Source organism: Bos mutus, chromosome 11 (genome assembly GCF_027580195.1).
Source record: "Bos mutus isolate GX-2022 chromosome 11, NWIPB_WYAK_1.1, whole genome shotgun sequence".
Taxonomy (NCBI): domain Eukaryota; kingdom Metazoa; phylum Chordata; class Mammalia; order Artiodactyla; family Bovidae; genus Bos; species Bos mutus.
The window spans coordinates 105,948,989-105,961,163 of NC_091627.1; the positions used below are offsets into that span (position 1 = coordinate 105,948,989).

Below are 12,175 nucleotides of genomic sequence, written 5' to 3' on the forward strand. Positions count from 1 at the left end.
CTCCTCTTCCTCCCTCCTGTGTCCTGGTCAAGCACAGCTCTTATCTTCCTCCCCTGCTCAGAAAACTTCCAGGCATCCCTCCTGCCTCAGCTGGGATACAGGGCTCTCCACGTTCAGCCTAATTCCATTTTTTTTAAAAATTTTTATTTAGTTGGCTGCTCTGGGTCTTAGCTGTGGCGTGTGGGATCTAGTTCCCTGCCCAGGGATCGAATCCAGGCCCCTTGCATTGGGAGTGAGGAGTCTTAACCACTGGGCCACCAGGGACGTTCTCTAATTCCACTTTATCTCTTTTTCTCCTAGCACAGAAGTGCCACCCTGAAGCTAAACTGGTATTCCCAAACTCTTAGGGCCTCTTCCTTTCCCTCTAGTTTTCCACCACCTTGGCCCCTTGAAACCCTGTCCCTCTTCCCCTGCTACTGCTAAGTCGCTTCAGTCGTGTCCAACTCTGTGCGACCCCAGACGGCAGCCCACCAGGCTCCCCTGTCCCTGGGATTCTCCAGGCAAGAACACTGGAGTGGGTTGCCATTTCTTTCTCCAATGCATGAAAGTGAAAAGTGAAAGTGAAGTCGCTCAATCGTGTCTGACTCCTAGCGACCCCAGGGACTGCAGCCTACCAGGCTCCTCTGTCCATGGGATTTTCCAGGCAAGAGTACTGGAGTGGGGTGCCATCGCCTTCTCCGCCCTCTTCCCCTACTCCTCCTTTAATTCATTCCTTTACTTACTCATTCAACAAACCTGTAATATTTTGAGTGCCTCCTAGGACCTGACTGCAGTGTGGGGCTTTCAGTCAGTCCAGCAGCAGAGAAAGAATTGAGGAGCTATTACAGCAGATACTGCAAAAGTGGCGGTTCCGAGCCCCTGACGTGGGAGGTTAACTAGACAGAGTGGGGTGGGGACTGGGGCGGCCTTCCCCCTGACACAGTTAGCTGTGTCCCATCCGCCCTGTAACTCCTGGGACTCTCTGCTCCCCTTCTCCTGGGACATTTGCCTTTCTGTATCCCATTTGACAGTCATAGCTAATCTTAGACCTGCAAGTGGTGTATAAATAATGTTAGCAGTTAAATCATACTGTACCAGCTTCTGGCAAATCAAATTCTGGAGATTAGTTATCTTTTAAACCATCCATAGTGATTACGGGTTTTGGCTGTGCCCCAGTTTCAGTGATGTCATCTGACTGGGTGGCTTTGCCATTAGTTTGTTCGGTGAGCTGCTCAGCTCATAGAAAACTGAAGCTTATACCCTAAACTGTAATCAGAGGTTATCTTGCAGGGTTGGGATTATAAAATAGGTTTCCATCTTATACGTTCTGTGCTCCCATAAATATTTGAATTTTTTACAGCAGACTTGTGCTATCTTTATAATTAGAAATATTCAGTGTTTTTAAGGAAATGAAACAAACCAAAAGAAGTATTACCTGCTTCTCCCAGTCTACTTTTTTTTGCCCTATATTTAACATACAACAAAAATGTTGGAGACTTCCCTGGTGGTCCAGTGGTTAAGACTCCAGGCTTCCACTGCATGGGGCATGGGTTTAATCCCTGGTCAGGGAAGTAAGATCCTGCATGCCATATGGTGTGGCCAAAAAAGAAAAAAAAAAAGAAAGAAAAGTTATTTGGACAAAACCTCTGACTCCCAAGCTTAACAAATAGGAAGTGCTGCAGGTAAGTTGGCCTCTAAGAGGCACAAGTGAATTGTAAGTGTTTTGAAGCCTATAGAAAAAGAGTGTTCTTGAGGAGGGTCTGCAGACAGACCAGATAAATAGCCAGAGCATCCATAACTGCAGAAGGGACCCCAACATCAGAGAAGATGGACTTCACCTCTTCCTACCATCCCTGTGCGTAAAATTTGCCTGGCGTGAGGGTGACAGGAGGGGCAGGGGCCCCTTTTGGTACAGTCACTCTGATCTCGACTCCTTGGAAAAAGGGACAGCTCCCATCATAGCACGCTCATCTGTCTGGATGACTGGGCTCCAGGCCAGCCAGCAGCTGACCCACAAAGCCCTCTCCCAGAGGCTGCAAAGAACGCGTGCACTCCAAGAGCCCCTGAGACCTCAGCCTCAAGAACAAGCAATAAGCTTTCTCTGTTTTTAGAATGAAGCCTCTTGTCCTTCAACCTGGAGTTCACCCAGAAAGCAGTTCCCAAGTACAGCAACCATGAGAGTCTCCCTGGTGGGAGAGAGAGCTGGGTGGAGAGGACTTCTGTCAGGAAGTCCATTGAGGCAGGAAGTACAGCCCTCCATTGAGGGATGAGTGTGGTCCAAAGTGACCTGAAGGGAGGAAGCCAGAGGAATAAATTCTGATTCCTCCTTCTACCCCAAATCTGCTTGTACCTCTATCCACCAAATAAGTACTTAACTGAATACTTACATTAAAAGTTACTTGTTGTTTATCTGAAGTTCAAGTTTAACTGAGCGTCTTATTATTTGTTGTTATTTGCTTAATCTGCCCACTCTGCGCGCGCACACACACACACACTCAGACAGCCCGGGAGGTGTGATATCCTGAGAGTGGCAGGAAGCACAGCCCTTGTGCAGGACGAGGTGCCTCTGTGTACCCCCATCACTCACCCACAACATGCCAGCCTGTGTCTCTCCTCCCTGCCTATCTCACCACCTGTGGTCAATGTGCTTTTTTGTTTATAAAGTTTTTTAAAAATGCTCTTTCCCCCCATGGAATGTGCCTTTTATTTTTGGCCATGCCACACAGCATGTAGGATCTTAGTTTCCCAACCAGGGATTGAATCCATGTCCCCTGCATTGCAAGAGCTGAGTCTTAACCACTGGACCATCAGGGAAGTCCTGATGTGTTTGAATAAATAACAATTATTAATAGTACAGAATGTATGTTCCCCAAACTGCCATTAACACTAAGAGTACAACAGAAATTTTAGAAACTCTTGTGGGTCAGATGAAATCAGAATATTTCCAGGTCTATTCCAGCAGGCAGACGTTTTGCTAGAATCCCCAAGTCACTGTACAGCTGGTGACACAAGCCCACGATGACTTTTTCCCCCGTCCCTAGAAATGGGTTGTGCTGAGGCGCCAGAATTATAAACGTGCCCCTTTGTGACCAGCAGCAGCCTTTCCCAGACTGTTGGCCGAGTCTGCTGCATCAAGTCTGGTGACGGACGGGGCAGAAGGGAGGCGCTCTCAGGCGCCATCACCTGCCCGCCATGCTGGTGAGTTAAGTAGGAGGGATTTGGAATGAGTCGCAATTCCAAAAATGAGTGAAGGTGGTCAAAGGTACAAACTTCCAGTTATAAAATAATTAAGTCCTGGGGGTGTAATGTCGAGCATGCTGACTGTAGTTAGTGATACTGTATCGTAGGAAATTCCCTGGCGTTCCAGCGGTTAGGACTCTGTGCTGTCATTGCTGAGGTCCCAAGTTCAATCCCCGATCAGGGAACTAAAATCCCACAAATGGCTATTTGAAAGTTATTAATGGTAGATCTTAAAAGTTCTCATCACAAGAAAAAAAATTTCCATTTGTGAAAATGGATATTAACTAGACATCCTGGCAGTCATTTTGCAAACTATACAAATATGGAATCATTCTGCCATACACCTGGAACTAATATATATATATATGTCAATTATATCTCAAATTTTAAAAATTTTGAGGGTGAAGATTATATTGCTTAAGTGTTCTATAGAAGGAAGTCTACAAATGAATAAAATTGTGAAAGAAAATATTCACACTATTCATGTGTGTTAAACAAACTCGGATCCTGATTTCTGAGGATATTGAGGATGTCCAGTTCTCTCTCATGCTGGCCTAGAAAGTTGGGAACCTACGTGGGAAACTCCATTATTTAAAAGGCTAAAAATCCAGGACCTCCCTGGTGGTCCAGTGGTTAAGACCCTGCCCTTCCAATGCAGAGGGCACAGGTTCAGTCCCTAATTGGGGAACAAAGATCCCACATGCTGTGTGGCTCAGCCAAAAAGTGAAAACGTTAAATAAAAAAGAGGGTGGGATGAATAGAGAGAGTAGCATGGGAACGTATACATTCAGATCACATCAGATCAGATCAGTCACTCAGTCATGTCCGACACTTTGCGACCCCATGAATCGCAGCACGCCAGGCCTCACTGTCCATCACCAGCTCCCGGAGTTCACCCAGACTCACGTCCATCAAGTCAGTGATGCCATCCAGCTATCTCATCCTCTGTCATCCCCTTCTCCTCCTGCCCCCAATCCCTCCCAGCATCAGAGTCTTTTCCAATGAGTCAACTCTTCACAGGAGGTGGCCAAAGTACTGGAGTTTCAGCTTTAGCATCATTCCTTCCAAAGAAATCCCAGGGCTGATCTCCTTCAGAATGGATTGGTTGGATCTCCTTGCAGTCCAAGGGACTCTCAAGAGTCTTCTCCAACACCACAGTTCAAAAGCATCAATTCTTCGGCGCTCAGCCTTCTTCACAGTCCAACTCTCACATCCATACATGACCACAGGAAAAACCATAGCCTTGACTAGATGGACCTTTGTTGGCAAAGTAATGTCTCTGCTTTTGAATATGCTATCTAGGTTGGTCATAACTTTCCTTCCAAGGAGTAAGCGTCTTTTAATTTCATGGCTGCAGTCACCATCTGTAGTGATTTTGGAGCCCAAAAAAATAAAGTCTGACACTGTTTCCACTGTTTCCCCATCTATTTCCCATGAAGTGGTGGGACCGGATGCTATGATCTTCGTTTTCTGAATGTTGAGCTTTAAGCCAACTTTTTCACTCTCCTGTTTCACTTTCATCAAGAAGCTTTTGAGTTCCTCTTCACTTTCTGCCACAGGGTGGTGTCATCTGCATATCTGAGGTTATTGATATTTCTCCCGGCGATCTTGATTCCAGTTTGTGTTTCTTCCAGTCCAGCGTTTCTCATGATGTACTCTGCATATAAGTTAAATAAGCAGGGTGACAATATACAGCTTTGATGTACTCCTTTTCCTATTTGGACCCAGTCTGTTGTTCCATGTCCAGTTCTAACTGTTGCTTCCTGACCTGCATACAAATTTCTCAAGAGGCAGATTAGGTGGTCTGGTATTCCCATCTCTTTCAGAATTTTCCACAGTTTCTTGTGATCCACACAGTCAAAGGCTTTGGCATACTCAATAAAGTAGAAATAGATGTTTTTCTGGAACTCTCTTGCTTTTTCCATGATCCAGTGGATGTTGGCAATTTGATCTCTGGTTCCTCTGCCTTTTCTAAAACCAGCTTGAACATCAGGAAGTTCACGGTTCACATATTGCTGAAGCCTGGCTTGGAGAATTTTGAGCATTACTTTACTAGCGTGTGAGATGAGTGCAATTGTGCGGTAGTTTGAGTATTCTTTGGCATTGCCTTTCTTTGGGATTGGAATGAAAACTGACCTTTTCCAGTCCTGTGGCCACTGCTGAGTCTTCCAAATTTGCTGGCATATTGAGTGCAGCACTTTCATAGCATCATCTTTCAGGATTTGGAATAGCTCAACTGGAATTCCATCACCTCCACTAGCTTTGTTCGTAATGATGCTTTCTAAGGCCCATTTGACTTCACATTCCAGGATGTCTGGCTCTAGGTCAGTGATCACACCATCGTGATTATCTGGGTCGTGAAGATCTTTTTTGTACAGTTCTTTTGTGTATTCTTGCCATCTCTTCTTAATATCTTCTGCTTCTGTTAGGTCCATACCATTTCTGTCCTTTATCGAGCTCATCTTTGCATGAAATGTTCCTTTGGTATCTCTGATTTTCTTGAAGAGATCCCTAGTCTTTCCCATTCTGTTGTTTTCCTCTTTCTTTGCATTGATCGCTGAAGAAGGCTTTCTTATCTCTTCTTGCTATTCTTTGGAACTCTGCATTCAGATGTTTATATCTTTCCTTTTCTCCTTTGCTTTTTGCTTCTTTTCTTTTCACAGCTATTTGTAAGGCCTCCCCAGACAGCCATTTTGCTTTTTTGTATTTCTTTTCTATGGGAATGATCTTGATCCCTGTCTCCTGTACAATGTCACGAACCTCATTCCATAGTTCATCAGGCACTCTATCTATCAGATCTAGTCCCTTAAATCTATTTCTCACTTCCACTGTATAATCATAAGGGATTTGATTTAGGTCATACCTGAATGGTCTAGTGGTTTTCCCTACTTTCTTCAATTTAAGTCTGAATTTGGCAATAAGGAGTTCATGGTCTGAGCCACAGTCAGCTCCTGGTCTTGTTTTTGCTGACTGTATAGAGCTTCTCCATCTTTGGCTGCAAAGAATATAATCAATCTGATTTCGGTGTTGACCATCTGGTGATGTCCATGTATAGAGTCTTCTCTTGTGTTGTTGGAAGAGGGTGTTTGTTATGACCAGTGCATTTTCTTGGCAAAACTCTATTAGAGTGTTTTAGAAACACTCTAATAGAGTGTTATTAGAGTATTAGTATTTCTAATACTTCTAATACTTCTATAGAGTATTAGAAACTAATACTTCTAATACTTCTATAGAGTATTAGAAACTCCAGGTGTTTCTTGACTTCCTACTTTTGCATTCCAGTCCCCTATAATGAAAAGGACATCTTTTTTGGGTGTTAGTTCTAAAAGGTCTTGTAGGTCTTCATAGAACCGTTCAACTTCAGCTTCTTCAGCGTTACTGGTTGGGGCATAGACTTGGATTACTGTGATATTGAATGATTTGCCTTGGAAACGAACAGAGATCATTCTGTCATTTTTGAGATTGCATCCAAGTACTGCATTTCAGACTCTTTTGTTGACCATGATGGCTACTCCATTTCTTCTGAGGGATTCCTGCCCACAGTAATAGATATAATGATCATCTGAGTTAAATTCACCCATTCCAGTCCATTTCAGTTCGCTGATTCCTAGAATGTCGACATTCACTCTTGCCATCTGTTGTTTGACCACTTCCAATTTGCCTTGATTCATGGACCTGACATTCCAGGTTCCTATGCAATATTGCTCTTTTACCATATGTAAAATAAATAGCTGGTGGGAATTTGCTGTGTGAAGCAGGGAGGTCAAACTCGGTGTTCTGTGACAACCTAAAGGGCTGGGATGGAGTGTGAGGTGGGAGTTGGGGGGTGGGAGGGAGGTTCAAGAGAGAGGATATCTGTATGCTTATGGCTGATTCATGTTGATGCATGACAGAAACCAACACCGTATTGTAAAGCAATTATCCTCCAATTAAAAAATAATTTAAAAATTTAACATGGTGGAATTAGCAGTTAGATTAGATATATGTTAGGAAACATGTTGACAGAGGAGGATACCCACTATGTGTTTTCAAGAAAACAGGAAGTTTTTTTATGTTCAGTTTGATCCAAGTTTGTCACATATGTGTTTTTTATGTGTTGAAAAAAATGAAAGGATTATACCTAAAAAAAAAAAAAAGGCTAAAAATCCGATATTCTGTTTTGCAGCTATTGCTGAGATGAAGGAAGGAACCATTCCCAACCTGCCGTTCTCTGGCTCTCTCCCAGGAAGCTTACAGGCTGACCACACGCCATTTTTCTTTGCTCACACTGGTCGCTACCAGCCCACCGCTGTGTCTCCACCCATCCAGCCTGGAACACCAGACCCTGGAAATGTCGCCTTTCCCAGGGTGACCTCCGCCAGGTCCGAGCTCCTACCACCCCTTGCGTTTAATCACACGATTGGCCATATAATACTTTCTGAACACAAAGATGTCAAGTTTAATTGCTCCATCAGCATACCTAACATGTACCAGGACAGTGCAACTATTTCTTGGTGGAAAGATGGGAAGGAATTGCTGGGGGCCCATCATGCAATTACTCAGTTTTATCCAGATAAAGAAGTTACAGCAGTCATCGCTTCCTTCAGGTAAGTGTTCTGTCTCCCTTTCTTTGAAAATGTTATGCTTTTGCATATGCTTTTTCATAACATTTTGAAAATGTTGTGCTTTTGTCAGTAAGCAAAACAGCCGTTTGTTTTCTGTGTTAGCAGCCCCACCAGTCCATTCAGAGTGTAGATTAATGGCCGATTGTATTGTTGATCTCTTTTCATTGGACTTTGGCCCCAGTGGAATTCTTGGTGATCAGACGCTCTTCCCAGCGGGCCTGCAAGTGCCCCCAAGTCCTGCTGGACTCCAGAGCTCTCCCAGTGGGTGAGAGCCGTTCCTTGCCTGGCATGAGGAGACATCAGAATCGTTGGGTGGGCGTGGAGCTTGTCAAACGGTGCAGCCCTGCATCCCTTTCGTTTGTTCTGTCTCTTCTTCCTCCCTCCTCTCCCGGCAGCCCTTGTGGCTACAGATACTGGTACAGATGTTGACCTCGTGTTGGGGTGGGAAGAAGGCCGGAAGTCTGAAGTCTGGGAAGCTGAAACAGACCTTCAGGCACTTGGCTCTCCATCTCAACATTCCACTTTGTATTGGCCCAGGCAGAGTGAGTTGAGGGAGAGACAAGGATAAGCCAGGCCAGGACGTAACCCAATAACTCATCATCCCAAGGACTGCATCCTTATATGCCAGATCCTGGAGACAGTGAGACAGTGGCTCCTCTTCTCACCATCCCTTTTCATTCTCTCTCTCTCTCTTTTTTGGCTGAGTCAGGTGACTGTGGGTTGTTAGTTCCCCAACCAGGGATCGAACCCATGTCCCCTGCATTTCTGCAGTGGAAGCATGGAGTTAAACCACGGGAGCTCCAGGGAATTCCCTCCCTCTCCTCCTGTCTCCTCTTAGCCAGGAGGGCATTTGTGTTTACATCAGGATCTCCTGGCATATACAGTTCTAGAATTAGGTGGACTGTAGTCAGGCTTACCAGGTGGCACTAGTGGTGAAGAATATACCCGCCAGTGCAAGAGATGTAAGGGATGCAGGTTTGATCCCTGGGTTGGGACAGTACCCTGGAGGAGGGCACGGCAACCCACTCTGGTATTTTTGCCTGGAGAATCCCACAGTCGGAGAAGTCTAGCGGGCTGTAGTCCATGGGGTTGCAAAGAATCAGACACGACTGAAGCAGCTTAGCAGGTGCACGCGGACCGTAGTCACTAAAAGCTCAAGATGAGGTTGGAGCCCGGTGACGATGATGCAAGAGCCTTTTCTCTGGGACTCCTCCACGCCCAGTGGAGCCTCTTTGATCTGTTGTTTTTACTTTCTCTGACCTGATGTTTGGGCCACTTCCAGGCTGTGTCATGTCTTTGGGTGAATCACTGTATGTTTCCTTTTTAGAAAAACCACCTCTGAGTTACCACAGACCTGATGACTCCAGTTGGAGTTTAGTGTGTCAACACTTAGATAAGATTCCCTACCCCACCCCACCTTGTTTTTCCTGCATTTTCTAAGTTATCTTGGTCATCATCAAGGCACAGAAAACAACTTGCATGTGTTTCATTGGTCGATTTAAACTCTGGCTCAGTCTCCTGGGCTGCCATTCTCAGCTAGTGACTGAGTCCCCTCGAGAGACTTGACTGTATTTTTTTCTCCATCATCTGCAAAACACAGATATTTTTCCATTATACAGACACAGCTTCTGATGGGAGAACTAAAATCACCATTTCATAATAAATAAGGTTTAAAGGCTTATAAAAACAGAAGTCCGACCAAAGTCTTGGTCCCACCGAGGGTCATTTAGAAGGAAAGCACAGCCCTGCTGTCTGGGCTGGGAGTTCCAGGTTGGGGTCCTGCCACTGGCTTCCATGAGACCGGAAGTGAGCCTCCACGTCTTTCTTGGCCTTCTTGCCAAAGAGATGGAATTGGACCACCTGACTGAAAGCTCTGAAGGGCCATGAGATATTCAAAAGACTTGGAGAAATTTTACACCTAGAGTAGGCAGTCTTTTTGTTTTTGTTTTTTAATTTAATTAATTTATTTTACTTTACAATATTGTTTTGGTTTTGCCATACATTGACTTGAATCTGCCATGAGTGTACACGTGTTCCCCGTCCTGAACCCCCCTCCCACCTCCCTCCCCATCCCATCCCTCTGGGTCATCCCAGTGCACCAGCCCCGAGCACCCTGTCTCATGCATTGAACCTAGACTGGCGATTCATTTCACATATGATAATATACATGTTACAATACCATTCTCCCATATCATCGTGCCTAGCCCTCTCCCACAGAGTCCAAAAGACTGTTTAATACATCTGTGTCTCTTTTGCTGTCTCGCATACAGGGTTATCGTTACCTTCTTTCTAAATTCCATATATATGCTTTAGTATACTGTATTAGTGTTTTTCTTTCTGGCTTATTTCACTCTGTATAATAGGCTCCGGTTTCATTCACCTCATTAGAACTGATTCAAATGTATTCTTTTTAATGGCTGAGTAATATTCCATTGTGTATATATACCACAGCTTTCTTATCCATTCATCTGCTGATGGACATCTAGGTTGCTTCCATGTCCTGGCTATTATAAACAGTGCTGAGATGAATATTAGGGTACACATGTCTCTTTCAATTCTGGTTTCCTCAGTGTGTATGCCCAGCAGTGGGATTGCTGGATCTTAAAGATCTAAACGTAAGACCAGAAACTGTTAAACTCCTAGAGGAAAACATAGGCAAAACACTCTCCAGCATAAACCACAGCAGGATCCTCTATGATCTACCTCCCAGAATATTGGAAATAAAAGCAAAAATAAACAAATGAGGCCTAATTAAAATTAAAAGCTTCTGCACAACAAAGGAAACTATAAGCAAGGTGAAAAGATAGCCTTCAGAATGGGAGAAAATAATAGCAAACAAAGCAACAGACAAAGAATTAATCTCAAAAATATACAAGCAACTCCTGCAGCTCAATTCCAGAAAAATAAATGACCTAATCAAAAAGTGGGCCAAAGAACTAAACAGACATTTCTCCAAAGAAGACATTTAGATGGCTAACAAACACATGAAAAGATGCTCAACATCACTCATTATCAGAGAAATGCAAATCAAAACCACAATAAGGTACCATTTCACACCAGTCAGAATGGCTGCAATCCAAAAGTCTACAAGCAATAAATGCTGGAGAGGGTGTGGAGAAAAGGGAACCCTCTTACACTGTTGGTGGGAATGCAAACTAGTACAGCCACTATGGAGAATGGCAGAGTCTTATTTTGAACTTCGGTCTTTAGATATTGGAAGGTGACTAGGTGAAATTTTGAGAACTTTAGAGAGAAATGTATACTTTTGCACATACTTTGTTGAACTCTCATAAAGTCATTCGGAAGGGAAGCAAATCTTACGTGACCTCCCAACTGAGCAAATGTAGTGATCAGAATTCTTACAAAGGATGGACACTCAGCTGAACTGAGTAATATTTGCAGCAGCATCAAGTCCACCACTGACATATTCACTTTACTGGTGTTCAGGTGGCACTGGAGCTGTGGGTAATTCAATGAAGTAAATTAAAGTAACTTGGTCAAGATGATCGATATTTGTATAATTTCTTTGCAAGATAGAAGGATGTTGGAGAGCCTAATTTGACGTCTTTTAGATGAGGACTCTGAGGTCCTGATAAATTAGGATGACTTGCCCAGGGTAACTAGGTGGTAAGCTGGGAGTAAACTTAACTAGGGAGCCTGATTTGCACACCTCTCCTCACATCCTCTCTTCTCACATCTCATGGGCCCCAAGTAAATCAACTCTGGCTCCCAGCAAAGTGAAGAGTTAAAAACTAGTTCTAAGCTTTCAGCGGATGCCATTTTCCCAGGAATTCATTAGCTTGCAACTTTGTTGGAGATGCCACCAGGAGTACTGCATGGACCACGTTTATTTAAGCAAATGTGCAAATGGTAGATGACTACATATAAGCAGGGATCAGATGTCTATTAGTATTGATAGAGTCAAGAGTCATCTGGCATTAATGGGTGTAGGGAGCACTCAGTGTCTGGTTGGAGTATTCCTCATCAATAGCTTGGTGGTTAATACAGAAAATCTCCACCAACACCCCTCCTTACTCCTGGCCCCATGCCCCCCACCCCATGCCTAATCCTGGATGGTGCATCACTCGAAAGCAGTTGCTAGACCTCCGTTGTAGGACTTGTCACCAGGCTGGACATCCCTCTTGATACTCCAACCAGTATCCTACCCCATCTACACCTGATATCAGCTCAAAGCATAGGGTATCCATTCATCTAGCCTGGGAACCCCGTGTAGCCAAGACCTCCTGATGAAGTCTCTAAAGAAGAGTGTAATTCCCGGGGCAGTTATTTCTAAGGGCTTCCAAGTTGGCACAGTGATAATCTGCCTGCCAATGCAGGAGTTGCAGGTTAGA

General features: G+C 44.2%; 1 protein-coding gene across 1 annotated transcript in view; it reads left to right on the forward strand.

Annotated features, from left to right (window-relative positions):
• The window catches only part of MERTK (MER proto-oncogene, tyrosine kinase), a 136,055-nt gene that overhangs the window by 34,857 nt on the left and 89,023 nt on the right, over positions 1-12,175 (forward strand). The window contains 1 exon segment of the mRNA XM_005891582.3: positions 7,385-7,805. Coding sequence (XP_005891644.2) covers positions 7,385-7,805 — 421 coding nt within the window.